The 14,375-nt window shown below is 47.5% G+C and overlaps 1 protein-coding gene across 3 annotated transcripts in view; it reads left to right on the plus strand.

Moving 5' to 3' along the window:
• ABCF1 (ATP binding cassette subfamily F member 1) overlaps positions 1-14,375 on the plus strand; it is a 484,546-nt gene that overhangs the window by 189,261 nt on the left and 280,910 nt on the right. For all 3 annotated transcript variants that reach the window (XM_069241960.1, XM_069241963.1, XM_069241962.1), the window contains one exon: positions 5,251-5,399. In XM_069241960.1, coding sequence (XP_069098061.1) covers positions 5,251-5,399 — 149 coding nt within the window. The remainder of the gene's footprint in view (positions 1-5,250; positions 5,400-14,375) is intronic.

A 14,375-nucleotide genomic window follows, 5' to 3' on the forward strand; every position in this document is an offset into this window, starting at 1 on the left:
CTTTTCCTCCTCTCCCTCTCCTTCCTTACCTGGTAAACAAACTCAGTCAAAACAAACTCAAACTCCTATTAATAGCACCAACTTGGGCAAGGCAACCCTGGTACACAACGCTGCTAGACCTATCAGTAGTACTCTGCATCAAATTGCCCAACAGGCCAGATCTGTTGACACAATACAACCAAAAGATCAGACACCCAGATCCAGCATCGCTGAATCTAGCAATCTGGCTCCTGAAATCCTAGAATTCGGGCACTTACAACTTACCCAAGAATGTATGGAAGTCATAAAGCAAGCCAGAAGGCCATCCACCAGGCACTGCTATGCAAGTAAATGTAAGAGGTTTGTTTGCTACTGCCATATTAATCAAATACAACCATTACACACAACTCCAGAACATGTAGTGGGTTACTTGCTTCACTTACAAAAATCTAACCTGGCTTTCTCTTCCATTAAAATACACCTTGCAGCAATATCTGCATACCTGCAGACTACCTATTCAACTTCCCTATATAAGATACCAGTCATTAAAGCATTCATGGAGGGCCTTAGGAGAATTATACCACCAAGAACACCACCTGTTCCTTCATGGAACCTAAATGTTGTCCTAACTAGACTTATGGGTCCACCTTTTGAACCCATGCACTCCTGCGAAATACAGTTCCTAACCTGGAAGGTGGCATTTCTCATCGCCATTACTTCCCTAAGAAGAGTAAGCGAGATTCAGGCGTTTACAATACAAGAACCTTTTATACAACTACACAAGAATAAGGTCGTCCTAAGGACCAATCCTAAATTTTTGCCAAAGGTTATTTCACCGTTCCATCTAAATCAAACAGTGGAACTTCCAGTGTTCTTTCCACAGCCAGATACCGTAGCTGAAAGGGCACTACATACATTAGATGTCAAAAGAGCATTGATGTATTACATTGACAGAACAAAGAACATCAGAAAGACTAAACAACTATTTATTGCATTTCAAAAACCTCATGCAGGAAACCCAATATCAAAACAAGGTATAGCCAGATGGATAGTTAAATGCATCCAAATCTGCTACCTTAAAGCTAAACGACAGCTGCCCATTACACCAAGGGCACACTCAACCAGAAAGAAAGGTGCTACCATGGCCTTTCTAGGAAACATCCCAATGCAAGAAATATGTAAGGCAGCCACATGGTCTACGCCTCACACATTCACCAAACACTACTGTGTAGACGTGCTATCCGCACAACAAGCGACAGTAGGTCAAGCCGTTTTAAGAACATTATTTCAGACTACTTCCACTCCTACAGGCTGAGCCACCGCTTTTGGGGAGATAACTGCTTACTAGTCTATGCAAAACATGCGTATCTACAGCGACAGATGCCATCGAACTGAAAATGTCACTTACATTCACTGTACATCTGTTCGTGGCATCAGTCGCAGTAGATTTGCATGTGCCCACCCGCCTCCCCGGGAGCCTGTAGCAGTTTGGAAGTTACCTTCAACTATTTGTATATGTATCATCTCAACCTTAAATAGGTACATACTTAGTCACTCCATTGCATGGGCACTATTACTACAATTCAACTCCTACCTCACCCTCTGCGGGGAAAAACAATCGAAGATGGAGTCGACGCCCATGCGCAATGGAGACAAAAGGAGGAGTCACTCGGTCCCGTGACTCGAAAGACTTCTTCGAAGAAAAACAACTTGTAACACTCCGGCCCAACACCAGATGGCGAGCTATGCAAAACATGCGAATCTACTGCGACTGATGCCACGAACAGATGTACACTGGGTAAGTGACATTTTCATTTTGGAACACAATACCTCAAAAGAGACCCTCTGGAGGAGCTCTGGGTACCACCCCTGGGATGGTGATGGACAAGGGGAGTGGTCACTCCCCTTTCCATTGTCCAGTTCCGTGCCAGAGCAGGGACTTGGGGGTCCCTGAACCGGTGTGGACTGGTTTGTGCACAGAGGGCACCAAATATGCCCTTCAAAGCAAACCAGTGGTTTGGGGAGTCTACCCCTCCCAAGCCAGTCACCCCTAATTCCAAAGGAAGATGGTGTTACCTCCCTCTCCCAAAGGAAATCCTTTGTTCTGCCTTCCTGGGCTTGATCAGATCAAGCAGTAGGAGGGCAGAAACCTGTCTGAGGGGTGGCAGCAGCAGGGCTGCCCAGAAAACCCTGTAAGACTGGTGGTAGCAATGCTGGGGGTCCTCTAAGGAGCCCCCAGAGTGCATGGAATCATACTTCCAATACTGGCAACAGTATTGGGGTATGATTCCGACATGTTTGATACCAAACATGCCCAGGTTCGTTGTTACCATTATGTAGCTGGACATAGGTAGTGACCTATGTCGAGTACATGTGTAAAATGGCGTCCCCGCACTCATGAGGTCTTGGAAAATGGATCTATGCTAGTGCAGGGGTGTCCTCCCACACAGGTACCTTTACCCTGCCCTCTAAGCTGAGAAGGGCCTATGATAGGGGTTACTTATAGTGACCTGTAGTGAAAACGGATGCACGCACCCGGTTCACGCAGACAGCAATCACAGGCCTGTAGAACCCTTTGCATGGGCTCCCTGTGGGTGGCAGAATAACTGCTGTAGGCCAAAGGGATCCCCTGAAACCGCAATGCCCTGGGTACCTAGGCAACATATACTAGGGGCTTACATGGGGGACCAGTAAGCCAATTGTGAGAAGAAAAAAAGTAGGAGGAGAGAGCAAAACTACTGGGTTCCTGATTAGCACAAACCAAGTAGACACAGTCAGATACTGACAACAGGCAGAAAATGGGGGTAACCATGCTAAGAAAGAGGGTACCTTCCTACACAGGGTTACCACCTACCAGGGGCTGTGATGTCACCTGCCTGACCTGGCTACTCATACGCTCCCAGAGGCCTCTGCCCACCTTGGATTCAAGATGGCAGAATCAAGTAGCACCTAGAGGAGCTCTGGGCCCCACCCCTGGGATGGTGATGGACAGGGAAGTGGTCACTCCCTTTTCCATTGTCCAATTTCACACCAGAGCAGGGACTGCGTGTCCCTGGACTGGTGAAAATCGGTTTATGCAAGGAGGGCACCAAATGTACTCTTCAAATCATACCAATGGCTTGGGGAGGCTACCCCCTTAGACCTGTAACATCTATTTCCAAAGGGAGAGGGTGTTGCATCCCTCTCCCAAATGAAATTCTTTGTTCTGCCTTCCTGGGCTTGAGCTGGTCAAGCAGCAGGAGGGCAGAAACCTGTCTGCAGGATGGCAGCAGCGCAGTCTTCCTGGGAAAACCCGTGCAAACGGATAGGAGCAAAGCTGGGGGGCCTCCAAGCCCCCAGAGTGCATGGAATCATACAACCAATACGGGCAACAGTATTGGGGTATGATTCTGACATGTTTGGCACCAAACTTGCCTAGGTTCGGAGTTACCATTTAGGTAGCTGGACACAAGCAGTGACCTGTATCCAGTACATGGGTAAAATGTCTTCCCCACACTTACGAAGACCAGGAAAATGGAGCTGGAGTTCGTAGGGGCACCTCTGCTAGTGCATGGGTGCCCTCACACACAGGGACTGGAACTCTGCACTCTGGGCTAGGAGGGCCTGCCACAGGGGTGACTTAGTGACCTGGTGTAGTGACCTGTAGTGAGAGGGTGCAAGTACTTTTTCACGTCGGCTGCAATGGCAGGCCGTCAGACACATTTTGCATGGGCTCCAATGGGTAGCATTGTATATGCTGTAGCCCATGAGGAACCCCTGGTGCCCCAATGCCCTGGGTCCCTAGGTATCATATGGTAGGGACTTACATGAGGGCACCAGTATGCCAATGGTAGGGTGTACGAAGTCCGGAACAAAGAAATTTAGGGGGGAGAGAGCACAGTCACTGGGGTTCTGGTTAGCAGGGTCCCATTGAGCTCAGTCAAAACATACTTACAGCAGGCAAAAAGTGGGGGTAACCATGCCAAAAAGAGGGTACTTTCTTACAGAGAGCACAATCACCAAGGGATGTGGTTAACAGTATCCCTGTGAAAACAGTCTAAGCCCACTGACCGGCAGAAAGTGGGGACACCCATGCCAGAAAGAGGTGACTTTCCTACACCAGGGTTGCCCTTTTCTTGCACAGAAAATGCCCAGAGTAGGGTGTGGTCAGTAGTGAATGTGCCCTGCAGGTTCCCTTCCTCCTGATGACCACTTTCAGTGAAGTGTGGCATCTAGTGATCTCAGTGTGCTCCGTTCTACCTACCTTCAAGATGGCAGAACCCTCTCCTGCTGTGTAGTGCTCCGAAGCCCAACCCAGAGGTGTGGCTACTAATAGGGTTGCACATCCTTGAAAAAAGCGTTTTGGCAACTGATTTCCGCTCTCCTTCCCAAGTGCCAAACTGTCCACCTTAAAGAAAGAGAAGCCTCTCCCTTGTGTTCACCATTGACTTCAAAGACAGCTTCTTCTTTGAACCTCGCCTTTTGGGCTAACACCCTGTGGCTTCCTGCCAGGGAGAGGTAATATCTATTCTCCACGCAGGCTTCTGTCTCTTTCTGAGAATGTGTCTCCAGCACCCCCCACCCCAGGAGGGCAGAAAGCTGTTTCATAGACAAATCCTGTGTGGAACAAGACTGGCAGAGGGGATTTTGGGCATCAAAGTGGTTGCACACTGTAACAAGTTACATTAATTACAACTTGGCTTAATGCAGCTTAGCTGTCTGATACCTTATGGTATCCACTTCAGTAACCCCTGTCAGTAGATAGCAAAGCTGAGGTGTCAGCTTGTAACTCTGCACTCTCCACTGTGGCTACGAGCCTTTTCCGCAGTAAAACCTACAATTGTGGGTTTTTGCTGGTGGAACTTGTAAAAGTACATATTACACTGTCTAATGTACAGCATCCTGCCTTAGGGCTTGTTAGGCCTGCCTTAGAAGATACTTACATTAAAAAGTCTTGTTACAGTTTAAACCTGCGCTTCCAGTCTGCAGTGAAAGACTAGGAGCCACGTTTTACCTTTGTCAGACCCACAGTGGCACAACCTGTGCTGCAGTCCCTGGGGGACCCTCTGACTTTCAGTTTCTGAGTAGCATATACTAGAGACAGTTGTAGGATCAGGACATGTGCCTGGAGGTGTGTTTAGGAGGCCTCAGTGCACTCTCAGAGTTGGAAAACTAGCAGCATAGAAAAGGAGGCATTTCCTTACAGTTTCTTTGTGGTGCAGTGTTTTCTTTTTTTACTTCACAGCAGAACTATACAGGGCACAGAATCTCATCTTCATGATTCTCTTATAGGTCTACGAGGAGCTGCGCGCAACAGGTGCAGCCTCTGCTGAAGCCAAAGCCCGCCGTATCCTTGCCGGTTTGGGGTTCAACCCAGAAATGCAGAATCGGCCAACAAAGAAGTTCTCTGGAGGCTGGAGGATGAGGGTCTCCCTAGCTCGGTATGTTGCATATCACACCTCACCTGTCAGTTTGTGCCTTCGTAGCTCACCTGTCCCCCATGCACACTGGGCTTGGTTAACACTGTTTTTATCATCACCATGTGTTTGTTTAGGTAATTTGTGATGAATAATTCTACCTGCAAGTTCCTCACCTGTTTAATATCCCCCAGTGCCAGGCTTGATCTGTACATTTTCCATAGCTTTCCCTCGCTAGAAGGTGGTACTTCTGTCTTAATGCCAGAATTAACACCACACTGACGTCATTGGAGCCATACAGCATTGACATTTGTTTCCTTATTTGCAGGTAGATCCAGAGCTTCTCCCCTTGAATTTTTATAACATTATTGTATTTTTCACAGATGTTTCTCTTCAGTTTCCCCTGTGCAGTGCTATAAGAATGTCATCTGCCAAGAAGCCAGAACTGTATTGTACAGATGTTTTGGGAAGAGGATTTGCGCCTCCACCTCTGTCTTTGCAGTCTAATTGGACTGAGACACTTATGCACTCGGATTCGATGCTGCAGGTGGTACTTTTCCTTCTGGAGGAGGCTCGCGTAATCCTTACCCAAGCTATGCTTGCAGAGTTCACCATCAGATGTACCTTGTCCACCACAGACCCCCTAGGCAGAGCCGCGGGATCTACGGTAGCAGTTGGGCATCGTGCTTGTTTGGAATTAATGGGCTTTTGGGCGATGTTAAAGCAGGCCTAATGGACATGCCCTTTAATGGCTCTTGCCTGTTTGTTAACAAGACAGATAACTGCACTGGGACGCTTTCAAGACAGTAGATCACAGCCCAAATGGTCTTGTCCACTGCTTTCTGCCAACCACCTCTTCTTTTTACCCCTTTGGTGGCTGCAATGTAGCATTTGTTTGATCTACAAAACCAAGGTTGCCACACCAACCTAACTCATTCTGCCCTCAGCGAGACACCACCATCCGGTAGGGGGCAGGGTCTGGCATTTTTTTTCTGAGTGACAAGCTATCTCTTCAGACGGGTGGGTGTTAGATTGTTCAGCGGGGTTATGCTCTTCCATTTCTAGAAACCCTGCCACTTATGCTACCATCGTTCAGTGGCTGACTGAGGACTGCCTGTCCTTGTTCCATCAAGAGGTGCCGGCTGTATTGGCCAAAGGAGCCATTGAGAGGGTGCAGAAGTAGGTTGTGATTGCTACTTCTGCCAGGGAAAAATAGACTGAGGCCTCCACGCTGTTCTAGACCTTCACCTTCTCAACATCTTCTTCAGAAAGGACATATTCAAGATGCTTACCTTTGCACAGATTCTGGCTGTCCTGGACCCTGGAGACTGAATGGAGGTATTAAACCTGCAGGATGCTTACTTTTCATGTGTTCATATTGCAGGCCCACAGACTTTACCTGTGGTTCACATGGGTCAGGAGCATTTCCAGTTCGCTGTGCTCCTCTTTATCCTCACCAGTACCCCTTGAGTGTTCACTGAAGTGATGGAGGTGGTTGCAGTTTATCTCGGGAGGTCGGGTTCCCATTCTTCCCTGATGACTGACTTCAGAAGGTGGGTTCGCCATGGGCAGTTGTTGCCCACATCCAGTCTACGGCGAGCCTTCTACATTCCTGGGGTTCACTGTCATAGGATTGAAATCACACCTGACTCCCTCTCAGGCGCTCCCTTTCATTGGAGCTGTGCTGGACATGGTGCGGTTTCACATCTACCCTTCGGTGAGAAGCATCCCTGACATGCAGGTTATGATCCATATGTTTCAGCCTCAGTGCTGAATTTTGATGAGACTGACTCCGGCAGCTGGATCTGATGGCCACCTGCATCCTTCTGGTAAAACATGCCAAATGGCATAAGGTCTGTAGTAGTGGTTGCTGAATTGTGATCGGGCTGGCGGCAGGTCCCTCTCCCTTCTCCAGCCATAGTTGACAGTGGTGACCGATGCGTCACTTCTGTGATGGCTTGGCCACCTGGGAGGGATAGAGATCAGAGGTGTAGGAAGCTGGCCTGGTGTGTGGTGGGTACATATGGTACTTACACCAGGTACAGGTATCCCCTCTCAGTCAAGTGTAGGCAGTGTCTAGAAGCCAGGCTCTCTAGTGGTAACTGTGGACAAGCAGCCAAGGCTTATCTGGGAGTCATGCAAAACTCATGCAGTACCACCACAGTCACACAGTACTTACACACAAGAAAGAAAACACTTGGTTGTACAAAAAGAAAGGTACTTTATGTTCGATGGCATCTGTCGCTGTAGATACACATGGTATGCATGAGCTCGCCATCTGGTGTTGGGTCGGAGTGTTACAAGTTGTTTTTCTTCGAAGAAGTGTTTTCGAGTCACGGGACCGAGTGACTCCACCTTCTGTGCTCATTGCGCATGGGCGTCGACTCCATCTTCGATTGTTTTCTTTCCGCCATCGGGTTCGGACGTGTTCCTGTCGCTCCGAGTTTCGGAACGGAAAGATAGCTGAAGACGGAAGATTTTCGACGGTATCGTTGCGATCCGGTTAGAGATAGACACATACAACGACGCGTTGAACATCGAAGCGCTTCGGTGCCCTTCGGGGTAGATTTCGGCACCCCGTCGGGGCCTAGTCGGCCCGACCGCGTGGAGGACAACGCCGATGGAACGGACCCCGTTTCGATTCTGCCCCGAATGCCACAACAAATATCCTTATACGGACCTACACTCGGTCTGTAATCTGTGCCTGTCACCCGAGCACAGCGAAGAATCCTGTGAGGCCTGTCGGGCGTTCCGGTCCCGAAAAACTCTGCGCGACCGTCGAGCGAGAAGACTCCAGATGGCGTCCACGCCAAAAGAGCGTCGACAGTTCGAGACAGAAGAGGAACAGGAGGAATCCTTTTCCATCCAGGATTCAGACTCCGACGAGCTACACTCTACAAGAACTGTGAGTAAGACGTCGAGATCAAACCTTAAAAAAGGAAAGAAGGCCCAGGGGACGCCACTGCCAACCGGCCATGGCTCCACCCAAATTCTCGGTGACCAACAATCGGCACCGAAAAAGGCCCATTCAGTGTCGAGATCGTCCGACCCCGGTCGAGACACCGGCACGCAGCCTCCTCGGGACCGAGAGAGTGCTAAACAGAAGCATCGACACCGAGAGTTCGGTGTCGACACGGATCGACGCCGAGACAGTGGCGCCGAAGACCATAGAGGCCAAGAATTTTCGGCACAGAAAAAAAGGAAGGTTACCTCGGAGCCGAAAAAACAATCGACAGGGTTTTCGGAGCCGAAAAAAGCGACATCAGACCCTGTTTCTGGCTCCTACACTGAAGAGCATTCTATGTCTTCTCAAATGAAGAAACATAGATTTGAACAAGAACTGCAATCCACTGACGTGGATCACACGCAAAAGCGTATCTTTATTCAGCAGGGGACTGGGAAGATCAGTACCCTTCCACCTGTCAAACGAAAGAGAACGCTTCAGTTTACTCCTCAGCAACAAACAGCACAAAAGGTAACACCTCCTCCCTCGCCTCCACCTGTAACTCCGGCTTCGCCAACTTACACCCCGTCACATTCGCCAGCTCACACCGCCATGAGCCACGATGACCAAGATCAGGATGCGTGGGACTTGTACGACGCACCAGTGTCTGATAACAGCCCAGACACATACCCAACTAGGCCATCACCACCAGAAGACAGCACAGCCTACTCACAAGTGGTGGCTAGAGCAGCACTATTCCATAATGTGGAACTACACTCGGAACAAGTAGAGGATGATTTTTTATTTAACACCCTCTCTTCAACCCACAGCTCCTACCAGAGCCTGCCGATGCTCCCAGGCATGCTACGCCATGCAAAGGACATTTTCAAGGAGCCAGTAAAAAGTAGGGCAGTGACGCCTAGGGTGGACAAGAAGTATAAGGCGCCTCCTACGGACCCTGTATTCATCACCTCTCAGCTGCCACCAGACTCTGTGGTGGTAGGGGCTGCCAGAAAAAGGGCAAACTCACACACTTCTGGGGATGCACCTCCCCCAGATAAAGAAAGTAGGAAGTTCGATGCAGCCGGGAAGAGGGTTGCTGTCCAAGCAGCAAACCAGTGGCGCATCGCAAATTCACAAGCGCTGTTAGCGCGATACGACAGAGCCCACTGGGATGAGATGCAGCATCTCATTGAACATCTCCCAAAAGATCTGCAAAAAAGAGCAAAACAGGTTGTTGAGGAGGGTCAAAACATTTCCAACAATCAAATACGCTCCTCCATGGATGCAGCAGACACGGCCGCAAGAACCATTAATACGTCGGTTACCATCCGTAGGCACGCATGGCTCAGAACGTCTGGATTCAAGCCAGAAATTCAGCAGGCAGTGCTTAACATGCCAGTAAACGAAAAACTTCTGTTCGGTCCGGAGGTCGACACAGCCATAGAAAAGCTCAAGAAGGACACTGACACTGCCAAGGCCATGGGCGCACTCTATTCCCCGCAGGGCAGAGGATCTTATAACACCTTCCGCAAAACACCTTTTAGAGGAGGGTTTCGGGGTCAGGCCACACAAGCTAGCACCTCACAGTCCGCACCGCCCACCTACCAGGGACAGTACAGGGGAGGTTTTCGGGGCCAGTATAGAGGGGGGCAATTCCCTAGGAATAGGGGAAGATTTCAAAGCCCCAAAACCACTACCAACAAGCAGTGACTCACATGTCACACACCCCTCCCACACAACACCAGTGGGCGGGAGGATACGTCAATATTACGAAGCATGGGACAAAATAACTACAGACACATGGGTCTTAGCAATCATCCAGCATGGTTATTGCATAGAATTCCTGCAATTCCCTCCAGACATACCACCAAAATCACAAAATTTAACAAAATACCATTCACAGCTTCTAGAGATAGAAGTTCAAGCACTACTGCAAAAAAATGCAATAGAATTAGTACCAAGCACACAAATAAACACAGGAGTTTATTCACTGTACTTCTTGATACCAAAAAAGGACGAAACACTGAGACCAATTCTAGACCTCAGAGTAGTAAACACATTCATCAAATCAGACCACTTTCACATGGTCACACTACAAGAAGTGTTACCATTGCTCAAAAAACACAACTACATGACAACCCTAGACCTCAAGGACGCATATTTCCATATACCAATACATCAATCACACAGGAAATATCTAAGGTTTGTATTCAAAGGAATACATTACCAATTCAAAGTATTGCCTTTTGGTTTAACAACCGCTCCAAGAGTATTCACAAAATGCCTAGCAGTAGTCGCTGCACACATCAGAAGGCAGCAAATACATGTGTTCCCGTATCTAGACGACTGGCTAATCAAAACCAGTTCGCTCACACAATGCTCAAACCACACAAATCAAGTCATACAAACCCTCTACAAACTAGGGTTCACCGTCAACTTTGCAAAATCAAACATTCTGCCAAGCAAAGTACAGCAATATCTAGGAGCCATAATAGACACGACAAAAGGAGTAGCAACGCCAACTCCACAAAGGATCCACAATTTCAACAGGGTCATTCAACACATGTCTCCAAACCAAACAATACAAGCAAGAACAATACTACAGCTCCTAGGCATGATGTCCTCATGCATAGCCATTGTCCCAAACGCAAGACTGCACATGAGGCCCTTACAACAGTGCCTAGCCTCACAGTGGTCTCAAGCACAGGGTCACCTTCTAGATCTGGTGTTGCTAGACCGCCAAACTTACCTCTCGCTTCTATGGTGGAACAGTATAAATTTAAACATAGGGCGGCCTTTCCAAGACCCAGTGCCACAGTACGTAATAACAACAGATGCTTCCATGACAGGGTGGGGAGCACATCTCAATCAACACAACATAAGAGGACAATGGAACATACATCAAACAAAACTGCATATAAATCATCTAGAATTATTAGCAGTTTTTCAAGCACTAAAAGCTTTCCAACCAATCATAACCCACAAATACATCCTTGTCAAAACAGACAACATGACAACGATGTATTATCTAAACAAACAAGGAGGAACACATTCAACGCAGTTAAGCTTGTTAGCTCAAAAAATATGGAAGTGGGCAATCCACCATCAGATTGGTCTAATAGCACAGTTTATTCCGGGGATCCAGAATCAACTGGCAGACAATCTCTCTCGAGATCACCAGCAAGTCCACGAATGGGAAATCCACCCACAGATTCTGTACACCTACTTCACACTCTGGGGAACACCACAAATAGACTTATTTGCAACAAAAGAGAACGCAAAATGCCAAAACTTCGCGTCCAGATACCCACACAAGCAATCCCAAGGCAATGCCCTATGGATGAACTGGTCAGGAATATTTGCTTACGCTTTTCCTCCTCTCCCTCTCCTTCCTTACCTAGTAAACAAATTGAGTCAAAACAAACTCAAACTCATTTTAATAGCACCAACTTGGGCAAGACAACCCTGGTACACAACACTACTAGATCTGTCTGTAGTACCACACATCAAACTGCCCAACAAACCAGATCTGTTAACGCAACACAACCAACAGATCAGACACCCGGACCCAGCATCGCTGAATCTAGCAATCTGGCTCCTGAAATCCTAGAATTCGGACACTTGCAACTTAGCCAAGAGTGTATGGAAGTCATAAAGCAGGCCAGAAGGCCATCCACTAGACACTGCTACGCAAGTAAGTGGAAAAGATTTGTTTGGTACTGCCATCATAATCAGATACAACCGCTAGATGCAACTCCAAAACATATAGTAAATTACTTGCTCCATTTACAAAAAGCAAAGCTAGCCTTCTCTTCTATTAAAATACACCTTGCAGCAATATCTGCATACCTGCAAACTACCTATTCAACTTCCTTGTATAGGATACCAGTTATCAAAGCATTTATAGAAGGGCTTAAAAGAATTATACCACCAAGAACACCACCTGTTCCTTCATGGAACCTAAACGTGGTTCTAACAAGACTCATGGGCCCACCTTTCGAACCCATGCACTCTTGCGGAATACAATTCCTAACCTGGAAAGTTGCCTTTCTCATCGCCATTACATCTCTAAGAAGAGTAAGTGAAATTCAAGCGTTCACAACACAAGAGCCTTTTATACAAATACATAAAAATAAGGTCGTCCTACGACCTAATCCAAAATTTTTACCAAAAGTTATTTCACCATTCCATCTAAATCAAACGGTAGAACTACCAGTATTTTTCCCACAGCCAGATTCTGTGGCTGAAAGAGCACTACATACATTAGATGTCAAAAGAGCATTAATGTACTACATTGACAGAACAAAGAACATCAGAAAAACTAAACAGCTATTTATTGCATTCAAAAAACCTCATGCAGGTAACCCAATATCAAAACAAGGTATAGCCAGATGGATAGTTAAATGCATCCAAATCTGCTACCTTAAAGCAAAAAGACAACTGCCCATTACTCCCAGGGCACATTCAACAAGGAAAAAAGGTGCTTCAATGGCCTTTTTAGGAAACATCCCAATGCAGGAAATATGTAAGGCAGCCACTTGGTCTACGCCTCACACATTCACCAAACACTACTGTATAGATGTGCTATCCGCACAACAAGCTACAGTAGGTCAAGCTGTATTAAGAACTCTATTTCAGACAACTTCTACTCCTACAGGCTAAACCACCGCTTATGGGGAACTAACTGCTTACTAGTCTATGCATACCATGTGTATCTACAGCGACAGATGCCATCGAACTGAAAATGTCACTTACCCAGTGTACATCTGTTCGTGGCATCAGTCGCTGAGATTCACATGGACCCACCCACCTCCCCGGAAGCCTGTAGCAGTTCAGAAGTTACCTTCAATTTTGTACATTTGTATATATATTACTTAATCCTTTAATAGGTACATACTTACATTTTTCATTGCGCGGGCACTATTACTATAGTACAACTCCTACCTCACCCTCTGCGGGGAAAACAATCGAAGATGGAGTCGACGCCCATGCGCAATGAGCACAGAAGGTGGAGTCACTCGGTCCCGTGACTCGAAAACACTTCTTCGAAGAAAAACAACTTGTAACACTCCGACCCAACACCAGATGGCGAGCTCATGCATACCATGTGAATCTCAGCGACTGATGCCACGAACAGATGTACACTGGGTAAGTGACATTTTCATTTTGGAACACAGTATCAGAAAATACTAGCGAGGCACCCCTCTAATAGGAGGTACGTAAATACACTATATATAAAATATATATATATATATGTTCAATGGCATGTGTAGCTGCAGATACACATGCTGTGCATTATCCTGCCATCTAGTGTTGGGCTCGGAGTGTTACAAGTTGTTTTTCTTCGAAGAAGTCTTTTCGAGTCACAAGACCGAGGGACTCCTCCCTTTCGGCTCCATTGCGCATGGGTGTCGACTCCATTTTAGATTGTTTTTATTTTATTTTTCCCGCCATCGGGTTCGGACGTGTTCCTCTTTGCTCTGTGTTTCGGTTCCGAAAAGTTAGTTAACAATCGGAAAATTCGACGATATTGTTTGCGCTCAGTACCGGGTTAGTGATAGCACATCGACACCGAAGAAAAGAAGAGCTCCGGCAGCCCTTCGGGGCTTCCACTCCTCGGCGGAGCCTGGTTGGCCCGACCACGTGCGTCTTCAAGGCTCATGGAACGGACCCCATTCCGCTTCTGCCCCAAATGCCACACTAAGTATCCTTATACAGACCAGCACTTGGTCTGTAATCTGTGTTTGTCCCCCGAACACAAAGAGGATATGTGCGAGGCCTGTCCGGCATTTCGGTCCAAGAAGACACTGCGGGATCGTAGAGCTCGAAGACTTCAAATGGCGTCGACAACGGCCGGACACTCCGACGTCGAAGAAGAGGAGACATTCTCCATTCCAGATTCGGACGAGCCCGAGAGTGAGCAGCCGATGAGGCAACAAACCGTGAGTAAACCAGCCCAAGCAAAAACTCACTCAAAAATCATGAAGGCCCAGGGGACGCCAACGCCAACAGGCCATGTCTTTTCCCGAAAGCACGGTGACCAAACATCGGCA

Source organism: Pleurodeles waltl, chromosome 6, assembly GCF_031143425.1.
Source record: "Pleurodeles waltl isolate 20211129_DDA chromosome 6, aPleWal1.hap1.20221129, whole genome shotgun sequence".
NCBI classification, from domain to species: Eukaryota; Metazoa; Chordata; class Amphibia; order Caudata; family Salamandridae; genus Pleurodeles; species Pleurodeles waltl.